General features: G+C 38.6%; 1 protein-coding gene across 1 annotated transcript; it reads left to right on the top strand.

Annotated features, from left to right (window-relative positions):
* The first annotated feature begins 342 nt into the window (after positions 1-342).
* On the top strand, positions 343-24,266 carry ITM2B (integral membrane protein 2B). The gene is made up of 6 exons (XM_073344182.1): positions 343-677; positions 13,253-13,381; positions 15,296-15,502; positions 17,986-18,096; positions 21,545-21,695; positions 22,806-24,266. Exons 1-6 carry the CDS (start codon positions 579-581, stop codon positions 22,892-22,894), a joined length of 786 nt encoding a protein of 261 aa, XP_073200283.1. The 5' UTR covers positions 343-578; the 3' UTR covers positions 22,895-24,266.
* Positions 24,267-24,802: the final 536 nt, after the last annotated feature.

The following is a 24,802-nucleotide window of genomic DNA, read 5'->3' as shown; positions in this document are numbered from 1 at the left end:
GAGACTTGGACCAACCCATGCACTACACATAGTAACTGAGTAACCGGCAGTCTCTGCCCCAGAGTCTAAAGGTTAGATCCTGCAAACAGGTCTGCATCGTAGCCCCCCTCCCCGACTTAAAGGGGGCTTTGTGCCGACTCGAGGGGGCCCCCCTGCAGATCCATGGCCTAAAAGACAAGATTTAACAAGTGGATGGGGTGGGGGAGAGAGACAGCAATAATGGGGCTGCCCCAAGCGGCCGAGCTGGGTGTCCGCGGTAAGGAATCCCAACCTGCGCTCCCGAAGCGGGGTTTGCTCTGTGTGACCCTGCAAGCCCGGAGCAAGGTTCCCGTGCAGGGCCGGCAGATCTCCGCTGCGCGGGCCCGCTCTTTGGGGGCCGGGCCCGGCAGCAAAGGACACCGCGGCTCCCCGGCGCCGGCAGCCCAGCTGCCCCGTCCGCCCCGCCTCCTTTCTCCGCCCCCACGGGAGGCTGCGGCAGCGCCCTGCACCTCAGCGCTCGGACGGGACTGCGCGGGGAGCTGGTCCCAGCCTGAGGCGCCGCAGCCCCGAGCCTTCAACCCCTTTAACCCGCCGCCGCCATGGTGAAAGTGTCGTTTAACTCCGCCTTGGCGCAGAAGGAGGCCGCCAAGAAGGACGAGGAGAACAGCCAGGTGCTCATCCTGGGCCCGGACGCCAAGGTGAGCCGCGGGGCCGGGGGGAGGCCGCGGCCTGCTCCAGCTGCACCGGGGGGGGGGGGGGAGGTGAGTGATCAATAATCGCAGTGCTCAGGGCCAGAAGGGGGCAAGTGGCTTTGTGCGGGGAGGGGTTAGCTAAAGCCCCGCTGGGAGCTGGAAGTGAGGGGGTAGGGTATTGAACGGGAGCTTTGCAGCCTGGGCTCCTTGCAAACCAATCCGCCTCTGGTTTATTGATGGGAGACGAGAGGCCTCCTGGGGAAAGACAAATAAGGGGACTGTTAACAGTGCATGTCCAAATGCAGGGAGGTAGAGCGAGGGGAGCTGCAAAGCTGGGGCCAGCAATCCCCTTGCCAGATCAGGCTTCTAAAATGGCTGACGTGAGAACAAGCTTTACAGCTCTGTTTCCCTGTACTTCGGGTTTTTTGTAGCCCGACAGCGCTTGGATTACGGCCAGCTTGGCTTTTTTTAATGCTACGTTCTTCTCCTTTTGCGGTGGCTAGTCTGGATCCGTCGCTGAAGTTCTCTAGGGGGGTAGGAGAGCACAGGGCTGCTGGCTTCTTGGTGTTTAGGAACAGCGTAGTTAGCCTTAGGAAAAAATACATTAGATTGAGTCCGTCCCTCTGCAAATGCAGCCTATGCTAGCTCACGGGTGGAGAACGAATCTGATATTAAACTACATTAGATCGTAGCCAAATGTCTCTTCTGCAGTAGGGCAAAAGTGACAAGGTTAGAGTGTCCTGTGTGTGTTTGAGCTGTTACAAAATATTAATAGCTTGGGTGGAAAAACCACAAAGTTACCAGGAGTAATAAACACACTTAGTGTCCAGCAAGACACAGGATGAGACATTAATCCGACTGATGACAGTCAAATGAACTGTGTTGGAGCACATTGATACATTTGGAAAATTGCTTTAGGTGTTTACTCCTTTTTGATGATGGTGGAACTCTTATTGGAAATCTGATTACATTTTTGCTGTATCTTAATGCATCCGATGATGTGAGCTCACAAAAGCTTCTGCTCAAATAAATTTGTTAGTCTCTAAGGTGCCACAAGTACTCCTTTTCTTTTTGCAAATACAGACTAACACGGCTGCTACTTTGAAACCTTAATTTCAGAGTTGGAGGGTTTGTGTCTGTCTGGGCTGAAACTTTGCACATGTTTAAAAAAACTAAAAACAAAATTGATAGAGACATTTAAAATTGCATATTGCACTTAATCATAAATATATTTAAGTTTTCATATGCTTTTTTAATCTTTTATGCATCACACATCCAAATTGTGTAGTTGGGTCTGTTGGACATATATACTGTTTGTCAATTTTCTAAACCTGTAGCTGTTTAAGAAAATATTTGGGGTACTAATTAAGGGCCAGTCTTTCTCAGGCAAAGCTTCAGAGGTGAAACCCTACCCTATTGAAGTCAATGGGAGTTTTCATGTTGACCAAGAGTTCATTCCTGTAGAGTTTAGTAGTTTCAACTGAATAAGGTACAGCATTAGAAATTAATTTTGCTCTGTTTATTACTGTTTTGCTTGTCTGGAAACAGAAAGGGCGAACATTTACTAAACAGATTAAAAGGTTGTCTAGTTTCACTGTAGCTACTTATAAGTTCCCCTGTATCCTCTGCTTGTTACCAGATGTACTGGCCAAAACCTGCCTGACCAGAGCTTAAAAAACAGCTTTAAAATAAAATGCTTGGAAACGATGCTGTGTACAGGCAATAATTCCAGCCACAAATGAGCATTTTTCAGGGATGGTGGGGCTTTGAATCTAACAGAAGTGTGTTCAGGACAGTTATCAGAACTGATCCCCCATTCTCAATGGTATGCCTCAAGGAATTCTCCTGAAATGGCCTTTTCAAGCATGTTTGTTTGAAAGCAAAAGTAAAAGAAATTCTAAGTAAAGTATATTTATCTGAGGTTTTGGGAGAGACAGTTGCCCAACTTCTCAATATTGAGATAAATGCTGTTTTGTAGCTGACCTCTCACAGGATCTAAGAACCACCACAAATTTCACCATCTTCCTCTTACACTCCTTCAACCTTGTCGTCTTTACTATAAACACAGCAACATACACATTAAAACATTACCAACCCAAACCATACCAAAACAAAAAACTACATGGGGCATACACAATTCTCTCTGGGGCGAGGATGAGAGAGAGAGAGTAAACCACACATGACAGATGTTAGTAACATTGTTTAATGCAGTGCTGGAAGGCGCTTAGTTACTAAGGAGATGAGGGTCTTATGAGAACATGTATATTAAGCACGTATTTCATAACATATTGAGCTTATATTGCAGGATAACAATAGGTCTAGAACCCAAGTACAGACCTAAAATATACGCTGCTGTACATTTTCACTTAAAAAGTCCTGGGAAACGTTCTGGTCTCAGGTTAAAAAAGAAAAAATAAGGGAAGGGAAAGTGGAAGAAGATTGGCAGAGATAAGCATGTGTAATTGCTTGATGAGCATTTTACCCCCCAGACTCCAAGGAGAGATGATAGCAAACCAGATGGTCTTCATGTACAAAGGTAGATCCTCTGGTATGACAGAAGCTGAAGCCAGGGGAAGTGGTAGTACACAAACGTGGCATAAAACTCCCTTGTGTATTGTCTTGCTCTGCTGCATGCCATCTTCATCACATTGTACTGGAGCAGCTCTCTACCTCAGCTGTATTTTATTGCAAGATCACCCTGGTGGTAATCCTCCCTGGGCTGATTAGGCAGGGTTTGCAGACAAAGTATGCTGGCGGTGTGGCACAGAACAGCCAAGGCGCACCTGAGGATCTGGCCAGTAACCTCTGAAGAAGGGAATGATGAGAAATGTAGTTGCAGGCCGTGGCAGAAGGGAGAGAGAGAGCATAAATTTCTATTTAAAATAACTTTTTATTGAACTTCTCTTACAGAAGAGATTCCATAGTGTAATGCTTGTACAATAATGTGCTTGAACTGGTTACATCAATAAATAAATAAATTTTTAATGAGTTAAAAGTACAAATCTCGGTATGTGCATAGTTATCTATCAAGATATTATTTTGGAATTGAAAAAATGACTCCCTACTTACAGTTGCTGGAGGCATTCTATTCGGAACCTCTGATTTAAGGACCACACTCTTCCGTTTACACTGAAATTTCTCGTGCTATAGTCTTAGCCAAAAGTCAGCATATTTTTAGTGCAGGTTCCCACACTACGCTTAATTCTCCTCCTTGCTCATGTATAGTACAATAGTATCTTTCATTACATGATTTTACCACAACCAAAGTGTAGAAAAAAGGTTTAAATATAATACAATGGACCTTTGGAAAGCCAGAGTTCTATGGGGATGCCTGAAGCCATCCTATATTTGACAGAGCTTGCTCAGTAGAATAAGTCCCCACTAAAGGGTTCTGGATCCTCAGCAAACTTCAAAGTCTGTTGGTCAATTCCTTCAATACCAGACATCAACCTGGCTTCTTCAAGGCTGTAGGTGTTCATCAAATATGGTTTTATGTGGTGAAGTTATGAAGTCACACCTTGGTGTGTCATAGCCAGTCTTCGGTTAGCTTAGATTGGATAATCCTGTCTTTTACCTTAGAGCACTGTACTTCTAAGATTACAGATAAAGGTCCGTTGGCATTGTATACTATGTCATGATGCTTGTTTTGGTGTCGGAAAACTGAATTTACTCATTTTAAATATATAGGGCACTTTATGTAGCTACTTTTTATTCTGCAGAGATTTCCTTCTTTCCCCTGGTAGCATCATTTTTGGTGGCGGCCTGGCAACTCTATTCCTGTCTGCAAAAGTTTTCTTTGTGGGGACTCTTTTGAGCTCTCTCCAAAGGGAGGGAGAAGCCTTTGATAGGAGATTCTGCTACCTTTCCCCTGACAATGTAGATGACTAAACTGGACAGCTTGTGCTTGCCTCAGGAGTATGATAGATTTGCCTGCTGTGTATTTTAGGGTGCCAGTACTAAAGAAGCATAGGAAAGAGAATTGTAGCAGGCTGATTTCCCTCTTCCTCTCCCACTGTTTTGGTGGGGATGTTACTGAACTTGTCCCGGACCTTAAAAGAAAATAACTAACCTTCCAGATAAGGTCCAAAGGATGTGCAAATGTCTCTTGCTTCCTTATTTGGCCATAGAGGTTTGTACGTCCTCGAATGTGTGCAGGAGGGAGAGGCAATGATGTTGACTTCTATATTAACAAAGTTTTTCTGCACGAGGAATCTTAGATTTATTTTAACTTGGAGATTCTTGGGAAAGGGAGTAGAGGGAAATGAGTGGCTAAGTTGCCACCCTTTGAGGTAAATTCTTGCATGGTCATCTGTACTACTGAATAAATAATATACCTCCTTAAAAACAACGTCATGATAGTCTTTGCACAGTTGCCTCCAAAGCTTCTTTGAGGATGTTGCCAACAACTGAGTGAACGATACACACAAAATAATTACAAATTAAAAGAAAAATAAAACTTGTTTCACTGGAACTCTACCAAAAACAATTGCTGTTAATGTTGGAGCTTGGAAACCTGGGATTCATTTCTTGAACTTTCTGACCTTGAGCTGGGAACATTGGTTGCAAATCTTTCTTCAAGCAGTAGAAATGAACATATGGGAGCAGAGGAGTTCTTGGAAATGGTCCATATCTCACTTCCTTTTGTGTTTCTCTCATTTTTAAATCTCTTCCTGACTTGAATGATAAATATGAAACTTTGCTATGGTGAAATACTGTTTCCCTCATTTCCAGTACATTGATATTTCATATTTTAAACAAGATATTTGTACCACACCACCACAATAATTACCTTGGCAGTTATTTATTTTGTGGCTGGTGAGACAATGTTGATGTCCATGAATGCCGTTTCAGGTTAAATCAATTCAGTACATGGATTGGGAGGATACATGGGCAGACAGAGAATTGTTTTACATAGACTATTTCTAAATATCTTCTCAGTTGTCAGATTAACAAACTGATACTTGGGTAAGTTTTTTTTCAAATGTATTTGGAGAACTTTTTTTTTGCATAAAATTGTCATATAAATCGTGTTCCCTTAAGTAGATAGGCCCTTACACTATACAGTGCTTAAAAAAATAACATGCCTTGTACTATAATGTGCCATTACAGGTGATGACATTAAAAATAATTTTGAAATTCATGTTTCTACAAATACGCACATATGTTCTATCACAGAGGTTTCAACCTGTGGTCCGCAGACCCCTGAGGGTCTGCAGATTCTCTTAAGATTACCACAGGGGTCCACACCTCCATTTGAAATTTTTTAGGGATCTGAAAATTAAAAAAGGTTGAAAACCACCGATCTATATCATCCCTAAGAACACTTTTTGATGTGTATATATTCTTTCCTAATAAGCTCTAAAGAACTTTGTTTCAATGTAAGCATTATAAAACTATATAATGTATTCTGTAAATAGTAGAGCTGTTCAGAATCTGCAGTTGCTGTTCTGTGGGAAATTCTGACACTGGAAACGCTTTTTTGTTTTGAATCAGAGTGAAAATCTGAAATTTCTGGAATTTTTGTTTTGCAGGAAAACTTCAGTTTGAAACTATCAAATCATATCATTTTGATAATGTCAAAGCATAAATATGCATATCAACTATAATTTATGTTAAATATAGAATAGAAATAAAATTACTAGTTGAATATCATAAAAGTTGAAACAAATGAAGATGAAACACTTTTACTGTGTCAGTATGAAACATTTTTAATGTACTGAAATTAGAGAGTCAAAATTACTTACTTCGATTTTCATGTTGAAAAAGTTCTTCAAAATTGACATGTTCCTGTGAAACGCTTTGATTTCAAAGAAACTTCATTTTCCAGTGGAAAACTGCTCTGTCAAAAAATTTTCAACCAAATCTTATAAACAGGTAAATATTTCACTATTTTCATGATTTTTTTTCTTTCCAATAGTACATCATTTGTTTGATATATTCCGGTGGTGCTTAGGATTTGGCTTTTCTGAGGAATGCTGTTGATATTTATTTTGGATCCAGTAATGTTTTTGATTACTCTTTGGAAATGTAATAAAGTAGCATTAATGGTACACTTGCAAGCTCTGTATATAATTGATATATAGTAGACAAGCAGTACAGACACTTAAATGTGTACAAAACCACTTTCTCTCCATATGTCTCAGCAGTGTTTTCTGTAGTAAAATTTTGCATTGCTAAGACTAATTTTTACTTAAATATGTATTACAATACTTGCAAGAACATTATGAAGTATTGTAATTAAAAACTAAACTACAATTGACAGAATAAATGCTGAAGTAAATTTTTTTCACTTGATGACTGGCAAAATTGTGTACATTGCATTGGATTATCTAGTCACAGGTGCAAATTAATAATACAACATTAATTTCCTTACCACTTACGTAGTGCTTTTTTATACTTAGTGTGAATTAATATGCTTTTAATTTATAGACTCAAAGCACTTTACAAAACTGTATATCATTCCCAATTTTACAGCTAGGGAAACCAAAACAGAAGAGAGAAATACCAAAGGCTTGATCCTGCACCACTGAAGTCAATGAAAGTTTTGCAACAGATACCGTGGGTATGACATCTGGTCCATGATCACACAGTGTGTCAGTGACAGACTCTGAAATAAGGTCCAGATCTCCTCAATCTCAGTGGACCATGCCACATCCAGTAGCAAGATTCCTCTGTCTAGCAGCCATACAAAATTTGCATGAAAAATTACCAACCAAGGGACAATAATTTACTTGCCCACCCTTAACATGACAGTTACTCCTAGGGGAATTCTGCACCTAAAAATTCTGCAACAAAAAATTTCTGTGCACAATATTTTAAAATTCTGTATATTTTATTTGTCAAAATAACACTATATAATCACACCAGTTTCAATTATATTTGGTCATTTTATTTGAAAATACCTGTTAGCAAGTATGTCTGTATGCCACAGTGCCCTCTGGTGGGCAAAAGGTGGAAGGGCAGCAACATTTTGGCAAAAGCTTTTTTTTTTTTTTTTTGCACAAAAAAATAAAATATGCACAGCTCATTATGCATGCATGCATGCAGTCACATGGAATTCCCCCAGGAGCAGACTGAAATACTATACTGATATTTTGTTTGTTGCTCAAAACAGAAGTTGCTCACTCCAAGTGGTTGGACAAGCCGAATTTTGCAAAGCTGCTGTGTGTGATACTGTTTGGTTAATTCACATGTTCAACGTTTGTAGCTGTAGAAAATCCTCTTGTTGTTTAGCAAAAGCATTAAAATAGCCACTACAATGAGCTCCTAAGGGGCTTGATTCTGCAGGGTGCTAAGCACTCTGGCCCTGATCTGGCAGAGCACTTGAGCATATGCTCAGCTTTGAACATATGAGCTGTCTCATTGCAATGAAGCCCTTTAGAAACTATCATAATAATTTATGTTAGAAGTGGAAGTTGATTAAATCTAAGCTCTTCAACCCAACTGTGTCTGATTTATGTGCAGATCAAAGGCAATATGTGACACTTTTGAAGCAGAAACATTTATAAAATGTATTTTAAATCTTATTTTTGTCTCCACCATAGCTACTTTTAAATATGAGTTAGTATCTTTTGGGTAGTTGCTTGCGGATCACAAAACTTGATGAATTCTTCATGGCACATCATGTTTGCTTTAGACAGGCTAACACTCAGTTGAGTGTTCCTGTACAGATGGATGAAAATATATTTCTGTGGTGCATCCCTAATTTACTTAGAGAAATAAAGGCCTAATTGTAATAATTTCTGGAATGTGAGCTGGCTGGGTGTGTGCCTTAAGCGTGAAAGAAATTCAAGTGTTTACTATTTTAAACCAGTATGTTCTACTCTTGTAGAAAAATCCACAGGAGGGGAGGATTTACTTGTAAATCCCCATGAGATTATTCAATCTAGGGATATCTTTGTCTGAGTGCTCCTCCTAGGAGTTGTCCTCTTAGCATTTTGAAAAGTTACCCTAAATGTTAAATTGGTGCTGTTGAATCTTTATACTTATATTGGAACAAAATACAGAAACGGTAGAAGCTGAACTGAAAAGAGCAAGAGAGTATTTTGCACATTTCATCAAAGGAGTAACTGCAGATGTTTGTGGGGCTACAGGTTATTACATTATTTTTCTTTTAACCTGTTCCCCAGAATAATTACTTACAAGTTACACCTGTCTATTATCAGTTCTAATAAGGGCTTCTCTGTCTTTTTCTGGAATTAAAAAGTGTTATGCACAATGGGCAATTTTGGTATCATTTGAACAACTCAAGAGAGCACTTTATAATTCCAGAAGGACACAGGCAAAGTGCAGCTTGACACCATCCACTGACCACAACAGGCAAAAGAATCTTTATTCAAATGAAACAACTATAATCTTGGTATAATTTATTCAGTGAGGCCAGGTCAAGCAAACTTCAGAGAATCTGGCAAGTAACCTCAGATCTCAAATGCATAATGAAAGAAACATTGTTATCTGTGTATAAAAGAGCTGTTCCACAGTATTCAGATTGTGGAATTCTGGATCTTTTAACTTAAATGCTGTAAAATTAGTATACAAATTAAAAGGAAGTAACATGAGCACACACCTCTGTTTGACCCTTCTCCAAGGGAAGTGGGTTAGTCAAATCGCCACTGAGTCCCTTTCTGATCTTAGAATGATGAGTTCTTACAAAGGACAAATGCCAGGCTTATGCCAGTCTCCACTTAAAGCATTTTGCACCAAAGAAGATTATCCATATGGAGTTATCATAGCGTCAGGGACCCAACTGGGAATCAGAAGGGAAAGCCATACTGGGACAAAGATGAGATGTAACGGTGGAACGGCTAGGATTGATTGCTGCTGCCCCTAAAAGACAGGTAGGAAGAAAGGAGGGAGGCATATCCTTGGAGGCCTATATGCACCGAGAGATTATATGATGAATTTTGCCGGTGGAGACTCCCCAGTAGAAAGTCTCCCAAGAAGGGAAAGTTGAGGTAACAGATTGCAACCTCTGCCTCTCGAGTGACCCTGTGCAGGGCAACTACAGACCCCAGAATGGGTAATACTGACTTGGAATGATGTGTAGTCAGGACAGCTGGGGTATGCACTAATTTGGCACAATCTTCATTAGTGGAGCTCCCCTCTAAAAGAATGCTTTCCTTTCAAAGCAGGAACCACCCAAGCAGAGGGTAGGCATCAGCAACACCATTTTGCATTCAAGGTCTATTGATTCCGAGGTGCAGGGATCTATTCCGGAATAGGGAGGTGCAATTTGCTCTTGGGTCATTCTAGTTTAGAATAAACAGTATTGTGTTCCAGGAACTTGGTCATAGGGTAGCAACCAGTTAGTATTAGTATAATCTAGCATTGTGGGATTAATGAAATTATACATAACCAAAACTATAAATATTAAGTGCTTCCATTTAAGACTTAACTGATGTACTTAATTATCCACTTCAGAAAGGGAAATTAGATCAATATTATTTATTAATTTAACAGAGAATCTTTTTCAGTGTTGCCTGATATTTGTGGTTTAGCTCTACTGAGATGTGATCTCATGTGCTATCCTAAATAATAAGCAAACTGTACTTGAAACTGTGCACTAAAATTGGCAACAGATTGTGAGCAGATTAGAGCTACAAGTCAATTCATACATATGAAATATCTTAGTATAGCATTGCTGGGCATGTATTCACAAATAATAATAATACATTGAAGGATTATGGGAATGTATTGAATGTTCAGTTTACATCTATCATTCATACATCAAAGCAAAAATATTTAGGTTAGGAATATTAATAACACCTGTTTTAACTTCACACCATCTTGGAAGCAGCAGTTTGAAAGTAATTTCAATCTATTTGGAGACTCTTTTGGTATATGAGAAATTAGTTTGTGGTCTAAGCCCAATTCCTAGGGGATAGGTGTACATAATGTAAAATCCTCCTCCACAGTTTTTTCATTGTTATATCAATTGAATTGAATAGCTATTTTTGAATAGTCTTTGTTTGCTATAGACAAGTGACTGTTCTCTCTCAACGCTGTTTGGATTTCCCCCCTACTCTCTTTAAAACAAACTTAAAACTATCAGTTTGTTTTGAGATAATTTAAAAATCAGGTTATGCTAAACTTTTTATGTAATATCCCTCTCTCTTTAGTGTTGAATCCTCATTTTCTATCTGTTTTCCTTATTAATCTACAGCAATTTCCATGGCAGCATTTTTTTAAAAAAGTTGTATGTAGATGTCCTTCATAGTTTGAAAAGTCTTGGAATGTGAAATTACCTGCTAGTACAGGGACAATATAAAAATCCTTGCTTTACCTGACTTAGAGTTATAATTAAACACACTTGACTGAAGAATCCACAGTGAATCAGAAACTGACCTGAAACTTAATTAAATTACCATGGGTATGGTATTAAACTTCATCCTCAGCCTTTCACTTGAAGGAACAATGTCAGCTTAAAAATCATGTAGATAATGAAAAAATCCTTAGATAATTAACAATTAAAACTGAAAGGATTTTTAAAATTGCTACCTACATTTCACTGTTCATGCTGTGGTGAATCAGTTTCATTTTTAATATAGTTTTCTAGCCACTTATACTTTCAGGGTCTTCTGCATTAGCACAGAGGTTACGGTGCTTACCTTGCAAACGCTGCCGGGGAATTTTTATCAGTTAAAAACTCTGCTTCAGTTAGAATTTGTTTATGCTTTCCATAGAAGCATTTGTATTTGTCTGGAAGGTATGATAAAAGCTTATGTTTACAACGCCTGCATTTCAGGTCAAGAGAATGCATCTTCCAGAAGCTCATAGTGTTCTGTATTTGGAACAAAAATCAATGATGTATCTAGCTGTAATAAATGGAAAACCTGCCAAAAGAAAGATGCACTTATTTTGCTTTTTGCAGCACTCTCCAAGTTAATATAAAAAACTTTTTTTTAACGAAGCATAAGCTGTAATTATTTTTGAAAAGTTTTGATCCTATTAATTCTTCCAGTCTGCTGTTGTCAGCTGTCACCTTGCAGAAAAGTGAGTACGGAAGCTTGCCATATATTGTGGGTGACTGATTTGTACACCACTATTAAAGCAACATAGAGAATAGGTTACAATTAGAACTTTGATTTTTAAAAATTCAACATTTTATTTAGTTATTAAGTGCTATAACAGCTTGTTGTAATAATTGCACTGGGTTTTCCCAAAACAAACCCAAAAGCCATGAAAAGTATCTCCTGAAAGATAAGAGTATATCCATCACTCTAAAGCAAAACTTTTTCTTCCTCTTAGTGAAAGGGGTGTCTAGGGTTTTTCCACTTTTATTTTTCACCACTATTTTCTGTCTTCCTGATTGTCATGATTTCTTGTTGTCACCAGTAGGAATGGTATAATGAATTACTTTCCGCTGATGCAAACGCTGACATTTATCTGTCAGTGTTACGGATTGGAAGGGGTTAGACTCTAGGAGTACACCTACACTGCAAAAAACCCCAACCCCCCCCCCCCCCCCCAGCAGAGAGTCTCGGGTCACAGTATGGCACTACAAATAGCCACGAGGATGTTCCTGCTCAGCTAAAACCTGGGGAGGTGGATGTTTCAGAGCCCAAGCTCCAGACTGAGTGGGAACATCTACACAGCTATTTGTATAGCCATAGTGCGAGCCCGAGCCCGTAGACCTGGGTTCTGAGACTTGCTGCCACAGGTGTTTTTTGGCAGTGTAGATGTACCCTAAGAAACCAAGGGCAAAACCCTGCCTTCGTCGACCTGAATTATGCAGACGTGAGGGAAGTGAAGGGTGTTGATCATAGGCGTCCTCCTGCAAGCACCAGCTCAGGATGGCTTGAGGAGGAAATGCATGATTCGGTACTCCTTACTACTGCTCCAAAGAGGAGCATTGTGTATCCCTCACATGTAGCACGATATGTACAGCGTGGGGCCTAACAATGCTCTGCTGTGCTTGTAGTATGCCAACTAGGGCAGTAGCCAGTTCCCTAGCTATTGCTCAAAAGAGTTCTGAGACGCACTCCCACTCCTACTGCTATGCCAGAGCAGAGGAGGGAGACTCCTTATTCCCTCTTCTTCACCTATCACAGTCGTATATCACGGGGACAGATATTGCCCTAAGCTTATTCTTCAAACCTCTTAAAGTGTACCATACTGAAGTGTGTCCTAATGCTTCTTCTCAATCCAGGTCCCTTACATGCTATTGTTTCACAAAAATTAGCCTAAAAATGGATACTTTTCTGGACACAACCTGTGAAAAGCTCAGCTATGAGAGAAATGATGCTTCAGATGACTTCACCATTCCTGAGCCTTTCCCATGACTTCTCAGCTTGTATGCTTTTGACATTAGTAACCAGTTGATGGGTCAGCCCAGGAAAATGGCAGTAAGAGGTTGCAGCATTTATAGCTGTTTTTATCTCCTCATAATCTCACCAGAGGTGGTGTTGCTGTGAACCTTAACATGGAATAAGTTTTAAAGTATTTTTTCCAAATGTGAAATAAAATTACCCAATATTTTCTAGTGGTGCTGGCAATGTTTGCACTAAATAGACAGGTACATCCACAATCTTTTGTGGATTTTGGAATGTTATGTTGACAATTTCCCTTTGATATGTTTCTAGGACCCTGAAGCTGTGGTGCCCGTTGGACAGAGGAGAGCTTGGTGTTGGTGTATGTGCTTTGGAGTAGCTTTTATGCTTGCTGGTGTGATACTTGGTGGTGCCTATCTGTACAAATATTTTGCATTCCAGGTAAGCCAAATACATTTTGTGTAGTAAAGGACTTTCATTTTTCTCCCTGTATGCCCTGTGTTTAGTAGAGAGTGAGCAAGAGAGTGCTACTGGTTCTCTCTCTATTCACATTTATTGTTTAAGAGCTGAATGTAGAGCTTTTTCAGAAGTTATTTTCAGTCCTCCTCCTTTGATAGGTCAGTTGGGAATTCATGAAGAGTGGTGCCTTTGGCAGTTTCACTCTGGGATAAATTACTCTCCTCCTCATATAACCAGATTCAGAGGGAATGTGTAAGGTGGTGTCAGACTCTTTGGGCCAGATTCTCTCTCCCACAGGAAAAACTCGGAGAGAGACTTCTGGGGCAGGAAATTTCCACAGAATTCTCCCCTACCGTTCAGTTGGGGTGAACGGTTTGCCCTCACCCCCCTGTGGAGTAGGCCATTGAGCAAGCCCCTAAACCTGGGATCTGCAGGAAGCCAGAGCTCTCTGTACAGAGGCCCTGCAACTCTGCATTGGCTCTGACTTCCTGGCAGTGCAGTTCCATTGGAGCTCTGCTACAAGGGACTTCCCTGTGACTTCATAGGGATTCTGTGGAAATTATGATAATACAGACCCTGAATGTCATGGGGCTGGTGGGGTAGCTAATGTGTCAGTCTGGCTAGTATCCAATTCCTCCCCACTCCCGAAACCGACTCCAGCCATGTGGAACATACTATGTTGGGCCAAGGGTGGGAAATAGTGCCATGGCGGCAGCTGATGTACCTCCTCTCTATTTGTGGGAGGGGAAAGACCTGTGTGGAGGGTTCCCAGAAAAATCCCATTCCCTGACAGCCTGATTTCCAGACACCTGGTGCTTTAGACCATTTACATCCATTTGCTAATGTCTACAGGAGTCTAAACTGATCAAACAGCACAGAGGAGCTGGAGGAGTCTAATTAAACTTGCATCTTCTTATACCTTTCTGGTTTGTTCTTGCTGTTCTGTTCTGGATCTTCACTTTCTCTGTGAATTTTACCAACTTAGATGTTATCAGACTCGGTGGATGAAATTCAAAGTGGTGTAAGCTATATTTTGGTTATCAGGAGCAAGTCTAAGAGCTTGTCTGCACTACAGTGTTAGCCTGAGTTATCTACACCCTAGTTAACTCCTCTGGAGTGAGTCTAGCTCAGGTGAGAGCGGTCATACTGTAAATAAAATATGTAGTTGACAGGCTACAGCTTGTGAGTGAAGACAGTTGTAGTTTAAAACATCAGAAATGAATTCACTTTATAAACAAACTTAAAAAGTCTTAAATCTAGGAAAATTTCAAGATTATAAAGGACTTCCTGAACGTGTTTTGGATTGTTAGAATAAATGAATTAAACAGGATTTAGGCTAGACCATAAAACATAATCAAATATATTTAAGGACCTGATTATTGAATACTACAATTTGTAAGTACAAGTTTAGGCATGAAAACTTTTAAGTACCTTATTCTGCTCACAAATTATGGAATTAGAGGTATGCATGTCTTATTTGCACCTGCAGTAATTTGTTAGTGCAAATGGAAGACCAGGTTAAAAACCAGGTATGAAATCCTGACATCCTTGACGTCAGTGGAAAACTTCTGATTGACTTCAGAGGGGCCAGGATTTCACTCTAGGCCCTTAATCTCTTACTCAAACTATGTAGAAGACATGTGCTGTCTAAAATTGATCCAGTGTAGGCTTATGAATTAAATAAATTGGCTGAAAAAATGTAGTTTAGCTTGATGATGGGCAGTGTATGCTCAGGAGAAGTTTGAGAATGGAAGAGCCGTGTGGGTGGAGAGTAGAGCTTAAGGTGCTGTGATATTGCTATCTGAGGAAGCTTGCATAGTAGTTGGTCACATTTTAAATTTTTTATAAACTTGCTGAAATGTTGTTTGTTCTGGGATTATTTTATTTTTTTTTTAGCAAGGTGGTGTGTATTTCTGTGGAATAAAGTATATTGAAGATGACTTAACTCTGACTGAGCCTGATGCACATGCTCCAGCTGCTCGCTACCAGACAATTGAACAAAACATTCAGATCCTTGAGGAGGAGGATGTTGAATTCATCAGCGTGCCTGTCCCAGAATTTGCTGACAGTGATCCAGCGGACATTGTTCATGATTTCCACCGGGTAAGGAGTGTCTGCTGAGAATCCTTGAAAGCATTAAAAACAAAATTTCAGAATTTTATCAACTTAATCTGTGTGGTTTCTAATTATTTCAGTTATTTTTCTGGTGTGAAAGTGTGAGCTCTGCAGTATTTTGGTATTCAGAAACTGGAAGTAATTATTAAACCTGATGTACAGAGTGCACATTTGATGATGATCTTGCTGTTCTCCTGGTCTGTAACCCACCATTTATAAAGTGTTCTTGCTCATGAAAAGAGAGGGGAAAAAACCCAAACCCATCCATTTCCTTGTCATAATACAAGAATGTGAAGAAAATTTTAGTCTTATTGCTGAAGATACATGAAGCCAGATTGTGATAAGCAACAGTAGTGATGAATGTGGGGTGGAAGAAGCCTTCATTCCCTTGGACACCCATGTGCAGGAGCTAGTCATATTCACAGTCATTGTATTCATTGTATTCACCTAGTGTTGTATTCATCCAGTAGTGCTTCAAAGGAAGCTAAGCATTCCAAAGGGGACAGTGGAAAGGCAAGGATAAAGCTGACTGGCTGTGGAGGGCAGTACATTCTGTATTCACTTTAAGGTGCATGGCAGCAGCCAGAGCCCCACCCTGGGCATTTGGGAGCTCTCAGGAGGCACTCTGCCTCCACTGCAGGCCACTCGCTGCTTTTAAAGGCATGACTGAGCACTACTGAAGTAGTTTTATCCTATCTTTTGTAAATAAGTATCTTTGTTATACATCTGAATAGTACAGTTTTTGCAAGACATCTCTGTAATGCTACAGTTTTCTCTCAGTCATCATAGTTAACGTTGAAAAAACCCATTTTCATTCTCTCCGCTTTCTGAAAATTATGCCATTATGCATAAATAATCCATGCCTGGTTTCACTGAAATGTGACTCTTGCTGCTGCTGAAAGCCTGAGGAAAAACTGTTGAGCTATTTTTGTGTTATGTAAGGCTGAAAAAAAGAACACTTTCCTACTGTGTAAAATCATTGCCACTCTCTTTTTTTGTATGAACTCAAACATGTTTAAACATGAAGTTAATAGTTAGGCAAAATGAGCACTAACATTCATAAGCAAGTTTGGGAAAACCATTGTTTAAATAATGTGATTAGAAAAAATTATTTTTAAATATATTCAGTCAACATTTAAGATTTACAGCAGAGCTTCTTTCACATCATACATCACACTTTCTCTACCTAGCATGACAGAAATAAAGGCTGGCACCTCATATACCAAAGTGAGGTCTGACCTACAAAGCCGATTTCAATTCTGTGTAATATTAATGTTGCATAGCTAAATAAAATAAAAATAGGAAAGACAAAGGTATTTCCCACAACAATGATAACTTGGTCATAATGCAGATCCTACAGAGATGTGATCCCATGGTGAGAGGAGCCTTAGAAATATTATAGGTGATAAATATATTTTGTAGTATGCATTTAAGGCCTAATCCAATGTCCACTGAAGACAATAGAAAGATTTCTAATGATTTCATTAGGCGTTGGATCAGGCTCTAAGAAACGTGAAGACGTATGAGAAAAAATAGCAATAGAAAATAAAATGCAATGTGACCGTAAGAACCTCACGTTTTGTACTTCATTATTCTTAAGCCTTAATGCTTTGTTAACTTGAGGTCCCATGCTGCAAACTCTTGCTATAAGCAAAGTACTTACTCCTTTGGCAGTTAGACTAGTCATAGTAATAATCATTATGATCAATAGTGTTTGCAGGATTGGGGCCCTTAGTTCTTCGTATTTAATATGTTACTCTCAAAAAATGTTGGATGTTGCAAGACTGAACACTTGAACATAATATATTTCCCTTCCTTAGCAAAAACAGTTTAGTTAATGGTGCCTCAAGACCTTTCAGTCTAGTTCAAGGGTCTATTAGAGTTATAGTTTAATAAACAGTTACAAATATTACCCTTTGGATAATCCAGAGATCATACATTAGTGGTTTAAAATTTATATTCTGCAAGTTTGACACTTTTTTGTTTTTTTTGAGGTTTCCCAAGTATATCAGTAAACTAGCATTTCAACTGCACAGTATTTTGGAAGAATAAAATATTTTTATGTATAGCATCTGATATTTTCTATTGTGCGTTCTCTTCCAGTCATGTTTCATTGTGAATTCTGAAAGGGAGATTTATACTTTCAGATTTCTCCCTGAAATTTTAAAATACAAGCAACAAGATTAAAAAATACTGCACTTAACCTCCGACAACTCAGATGCACTCAAAAGTCTGAACTACCTAGTACCAATGGACTTGCAGAAATCTCTGTTCTAGCTAACCTGATATTAGGATTGCCTTTTATCTCTGTATCCCACCACCAAACTCAATAAGCACACCTTCTAACTAACAGTACTGTAACTTACAGGAAGAACAAGTATATGACAATAATTGAGCACAATATTTACACAGTTTTGCTAACCCTAGAATTATTAAAATGATTTTGATTAGAGTATGCATTTCTTCACCAGAGACTCACAGCCTACCTCGACCTTAGCTTGGATAAGTGCTATGTGATTCCTCTGAACACTTCAGTTGTTATGCCACCAAAAAATTTCTTGGAGTTGCTGATCAACATAAAGGTATGGTTGAATTGCAGGTGGCTTTGTTATATATAATAAAGAGAAACATGTTCATATTATTTTCACAAGTCCTGGAGTTCATACGTGCGAAGTGCTTTCGAAAAGTTAACTCCTCACTAAAGAACTTAAATCTTCAGAAGAGTTCAGTTTTAAAGGAATTATTGATTTAGGAATAGACAAAGATGTCATTCTTTGGTGAGATTACATGTTTGTGTGATTAAAGGTACCTGCAGAGATGTAGTGTACATAGACTTTTATGAGGCGTTTGACTTAAGAATAAGCTGACAGACAGATCTCAAAAAGTAGTTGTCAATGGGAAATCTTTGAATGGGGGTGTTTCAAGGGGGGTTTCTGCAAAGATCAGTACTAGGTCTGATGCTAGTCAACATTTTCATCAATGATCTGGAAACAAATATAAATTCATCGCTAATAAAATCTGCGGATGACATAAAGATTGGCAGACTGGTAAATAATGATGAGGGCAAGGCAATCACACAAAGCGATCTGGTCCGCTTGATAAGCTGGGCCCATTCAAACAAAAAGAGTTTTAATACAGCTAAATGCAGTTATACATTTAGAACAAGGAATGCAATCTAGAACTACAGAATGGGGGACTGCATCCTGGAAAGCAACTCAATATAAGATCCTAGTGTAAAGATGTGGGGGGAAAAAGGGATAATGCAATCCTTGGATGTATAAACAGAGGAGTAGGAGTAGAGAGGTGATTTTTATTTCTGGGCATGGCATTGGTGAGGCTCATTCTGAGATACTCTATACAGTTCTAGTCTTCACATTTTAAAAAAGATGTTGAAAAATTGGAGAGAATGCAAAAAAGAGCTCCCACTCCCTCCCCCCCACCACAAAAAAAATTATTCAAGGGCTGGAGAAAAGTGCCTTCCACTGAAAGAAGTAAGGAAGGAAAGAAGACTGAGAGGTGTCTTGATTACAGTTAGACTTGGAAGGATTAGATTTTTATCAGTAAACATCGATTTCAGCACACACACAAACTAACAAAACTATTTCCATCAATGATAATCAAAATTTTCAGATAGGCATAGTAAGAAAACTACTGCTTGAAAACCTATTAGAATCTGATTTAAGGATATTTACTTTGTATATTTTTACACGTGATGTTGACAATTTGTGTTTTAACAGTTATAAATATTTGAATCAACACCTATTGTCATTAAATAATTATTGTCGGACACTCCCCTAATTTCCCACAACTGTGAAAATTTAAATAGATAAAAATAAAAAAAATCTTAAAAAAAACTTTAGATATTGTCTGTCAAAATTATAAATAAATAAACATAGAATTTTGCTTAGCCTAATTAAAATATATAAGTAAATACTTGGTACTACAGGGCTCTTTAACTTAGTGGAGAAAACCTAATGAGAACCAATGGCTGGAAGTTAAAGCCATACGAATTCAAAATAAGACAAAAATTTTTAACAATGAGGGTGATTAACTATTGGAACAAAATACCAAAGAAGGTGATGGATTCTTCATCTTTTGATCTCTTCAAGTGAAGACTAGATGCCTTTCTGAAAGATCTACTTTAGCCAACCACAAATTGGTGGGATCAGTACAGGGATAAAACTGTGTGAAACTTAATGGCTTGTGATATACCGGACGTCGAACTAGATGATCTGATAGTCCCTTTTGGCTTTAAACTCTATGATTCTACGTGTATGGACAAATATGCTGCAAGAATAATTTATAGCTATGATTTTCCCAATCTGTAGTATGCAATTAAAGCACTTAAGTGGGAGTGTATAATTTCCTTTAACTACAGTAGAGAGCAATCTGTTTTTCTTACATTTTATGTTCTTTTAGATTGCAGTTTGAAATATGGTGTGCTTTTAATAAGCAATGTCTTTACTGTAACAATCTTTATCTTCTTTCTGTGGAAAACAAAACTGTTTTTTCACCTGAACTTGGAAGGTCTTTTAACTTGTAAATTATTTGTTTAAATAACAAGGCTTTTCATTGTTTAATGAATTACAAGGTCAGCTGAAAAAAACAATTCACCTATGTTTGCCTCTTTAGATGTGGTCAAGAATATATCTACATTTCAGAGTAAATATTATATAATCACTATCTTGGTGCTAAAAAGAACAGCTCTTCATCAGCTTGTTTAAACATGCTGCTTGGACTGAAAAAACATTGTTGTCCTTAATCTCTGGTTTGTAATTGAAACTTGTACGTGGCTCATTGAAAATAAAAATAAAAATCTTTAGCCAGCTACACTACATTCTATGCTAATGTAATTTTCTGGATAAAGTGCAGCAGTTTCTTTGGATTCCAAGATGCTTTTTAAAAGTAGCTTAAGTGTTTGAACTCACAAGTGAAAAATAGATTAAAGACTCCCTCTTCATTAGTGTCAGAAATAGGAATTATACTAAATGGAATCTCTTTCTATGCAGTCACATTTTAGAAAGACTGATTTATTTGTGGATAACATTTTAATAAAGTCAACTTTTAATAAAGTTGCCAATTTTTGTTTCTGTGAATATTCAACTCTGACAGAAGGACACAATAGGGCCTGATTGTACGCTCTTTTAAATCAATGGCAAAACTCTTGTGGACTCCAGATGGACGAGGAATGGGGCCCTAGATCTGTTTTCTGAACCAGCTTTCTGAACTGTTGTCGGCAGAGTTTTTGCTGGTGGTCTCTGGAGAGCTCAATATTCACATTAGTTGGGCTTTCCTTATGTTCTGGTAATGGCTTTACAATCAGCAAACATAGAGGAAAAAATACTTTCTGATATATTTTCATTTAATCAATTCGTATAGTTGGTGCAGAGATGTTATTTGATTGTCCTGTGGACCATCTCTCCTCCCATTCAGTCCATTAAGTTGTGGCCTGTGCTATGAAAATGTTTGGGATCCCCCTATTTTAAACTTAACAGAATGCAGAAGGATAGTAGTAAACTACTGATCCCTGAGACCTGCATCAATCAGCAAGATAGTACTAACATCTTGCACATTTCTGCAGTCTTTACTTGGACAAAGCTCCGATTGACTCCCTAGTAAATGATAGTGTTTGGTGAGTAAGGACTGCAAGATTTGGCCCACAGTAACAAACCTTAATTGGAGAAAATTTGCTTCTCTTATGCCAAAAAAACTGATATAGATTTAATTATTGTAATGGAAGAACACTCTGCGTCAGTGTCTCCTGCTATGAAAATGTTGTGACATTTTATATGATTACTTTATTATCTCTTAAATATCTGCACTAAAATGCAGTCACATTCTTGATGTTTAAAAGAAAATTCTATATGTACTACATATTTTGAAAGTCTGCAAAACTGCAAATCCTGATTTGTATAGAACTGCTGCTGTTGGAGATTATATAAAATTGATTTGAATGCTCTTGTGTGTACTTAGTAGAAGAATGAATGATTGCACTTCCAATAATGAGCTGTTGCCTTTTTGTTAATGTAGGCTGGAACATACTTGCCTCAGTCCTATCTGATTCATGAACAGATGGTTGTTACTGATCGCATTGAAAATGTGGATCAGTTGGGGTCCTTTATTTATCGCCTGTGCCGTGGCAAGGAAACCTATAAACTACAGCGCAAAGAAATCATGAAAGGTAAAGTCTCTTGAGAATGTTACCTTGAGTTGATGGAAATGTTAATGTTTCTAGTCAATAAATAGCTGGATATGTTGAAGACAGTACCTCTCAGATTAAAATTTAGAGTGGTCTTGCTGTCATTGGCTCCTTGAAGCTCCTGAGTGTTTGCACAGAGACTAGCATGATGGGATATGGAGCATGAATGCAGTATAAAATGACCTTTTTCCCCATTAATTTTTCTTTAAATTCTCATTGAATCTCTTCTCCCCCCCTCCCCCCCCAACTTGACAAGGATTTTTAAGAAAATGAAAATTTTCTCAGAGTTTGTTTAGTTGAAAAACCATTTTGTGTTGAAAAAGTATTTTGGCAGAAGATTTTCAGTCAGCTGCAATATAAATAATACAAAGCTAACAATAGTGGCCTTTACCATCAGTAATTATAACTGTCAGAATGGTTAACCACGTACACACTTTAAGGTTCAATATTTCATATGTAGAAAGGATGGTCTTATTGTCAAAGGACAGAATTGAAAGTTTATTAATTTGTCCTAGGTGTTTTGTGCAAACTTGGCCATGTCACTTAACTGCTCTGTGCCTCCTAATCTGCATCTATAAAATAGGAATAATGCTTGTCTAGCTCACCGGGATCTTGTAAAACTTATATTATTTGTCTGTGGAAAGATCTTTGACAATCTCAGATTCAAGAGTCTAGAGAAGCGAAGTATTATAATTTTTGTTTAGCATTTGTTTAGTGCCGAAGGAGAAGTTTACAAGCATACACAGAACTAAGTTAATTGAGTAATTTACTCAGATTGCTGACTGTATTTGGGAAGGTGGCAGATGGGGAAAAATAAACTATTTTGTAAAAATGATTGCAAACAATCTTTTTAAAAGCAAAAACACTTTAATTGATCCCGTGATAAATAAGGGACACAGTAAATAATAGATCACTAAAATGTTGATAAATTTGGTATTCCTCTATTTGCTTCCAATTTGGAAGTGAATTGAGAGGAACCTCTGGTACCTTATTACAGTAAATGGACTAATACTTTAATTCTTCTTAATATGCATCACTCTCTCTCATTTGTCATCCCTCCCTCCCTTCCCCATTTCCCCAAACTCTCAACAGGAATTCAAAAGCGTGAAGCCAAAAATTGCCGAAAGATTCGACACTTTGAGAATTGGTTTGCTATAGAAACGCTCATTTGTGAACAGTAATGAAGAATATTACTGTAACAGAAGACTGAAAGATTACAGTATGATCCCACTTTGTATTGTGTGCAGTGATTATTTTTTAAAATCTTCTTTTACGTAAGTAGTGGACAGGGCTTTATTGCTGAACATCTTAAACACTTTTCATCTCATGATACATTTTTAAATATGTTTTAGGGTTTTTTCTTATTTTCAGGTGTGGTGCCCTTTTTATATTTGAATAGCAATTGTATAAAGTCTTGGTTACTAGTGCATTCCATGTGATGAATCTTGAATACTATGAGAAAGATAAAGTCTCTGAAATATCTGCCAGTTTTAATGAAGTAAAATTGAAAAGAATTATTAATCTGGAGAAAAATATGTACAGATGGACTGAAAGAACTACTTCTAACTGTAATACTCTAAGCTATATAGTTTGTTACAGCATATAGATAAACATATAATTCAATTTCCCCTCACTAAAATGGGCAATTTTTTTTTTAAATATTGTCATATTTACCTATTCAGATTGATTTCCGACTTGATGTTTTAATATGGCAAGGGTCTGCTGTACTATCTTTTAGAAAATGTAAGGAAATTAAGGAGTAACTTGTTACTAACTTTTATATAATCCGTGTACGTGCAATGGAAAATAAATCTTACAGACCTGTTTGTCTAAAAGTCTTGTTGGGTTCTCTTTTGCTATAATTAATTTAGGAAAAAATTAATGCTTGTTCCTGTTAGGTTGGGTTTGCTTTCATATGTTCTGTAATCACATGAATCCATGTTGGTTCCAAAATAGAGTTTTATGCCCAGGTGACTTATAGATTTATTTTCCCACTCTTTTATTTCTCCTGGAGTTGTAAATAACTTCCATTCAAAACTGGTTTTCCTAAGGGGGTTCCCGCCATTTCTAAGTGGTTTCCCAGGCCAGTGTATATAAAGCTGCCCGAACGTGGCTTCAGGGCTGTCCATCTGAATGGCAGCCAGGGACAGTCATGGATCACGGGTCTTATCTACAGGCATCTATTCATCTTCAGGATAGAAGGGCTAGGGATTTTCCTCTAACAGCTTCCTCACCTGTAAGAAAAGAAGAAGGAAAAGATACCATACCTTTGTCATCATCCATCGCTGTTCTCTGAACGCATTATCTGCTTTATCCCATGGTCTCAAGAAACATCTAGGGACTCCTCGGAGATCCTCTCCAAAGGCTTATCATTAGCCAGAGGATTGAGCACCTGCCATCGCTTCGATCTGGGAAGAAGGTTTTTATACATCTGTTTATAGGGTTAAGTTGGAGATAATAACTGTATTGTGTCAGTTTGCTGTTTGTTCCCCTTCTTGTTTGTCCCACCTTTGTTATAAACCCTTCAATACACTTTATTTGATTTTATCTTTATTGCTTGACTCCTCATTATTTAGGGTGGGAAGGCCCTCTTTGCATGAGAAAGGGGTCCTACCAGATGACAGATGCTGGACAGGGAGGCCGAACCTAGGGAGACAGGAAGCATAAGGGTCTCTTGCTCGCGCGCTCTCACACACACACACACACACACACACTCCTCCTTTGCCCCCTCTAACAATTGGCAATCGCGGCAGAACCTCTCTTTAGGGTTTCCTTTCTTTGAGAGGTCCTGTGTTTCGTTTTAATTTGCAATACAGCGATTAATCTTGGCCCATTGGCCCAGGATGGGATCGAGAGTGGGTGGCTATCCACCAGGAACCGTGTCTCCATACCTGATGGCTGGGGAATACTGGACACAGTTTCCATGTGAAGCCATTTCTGAAGGGAGTGGGGGGTGGGAGGGGTAACCATACCCTCTTTCCCATTTTTATTCGGGTCTAAGGAAAATCCTGCTGTCAGGAGTCAGGGCAACGGACAATAGTGAGTCCGACCCTGACCATGTTCTGGAAGCCCCTGCGGATCAGCTAGTG

Source organism: Lepidochelys kempii, chromosome 1 (genome assembly GCF_965140265.1).
Source record: "Lepidochelys kempii isolate rLepKem1 chromosome 1, rLepKem1.hap2, whole genome shotgun sequence".
In the NCBI taxonomy this organism is placed as follows: domain Eukaryota; kingdom Metazoa; phylum Chordata; order Testudines; family Cheloniidae; genus Lepidochelys; species Lepidochelys kempii.
Note: the sequence above shows the minus strand (reverse complement) of the source record. Positions and strands in the feature narration are given on the sequence as shown.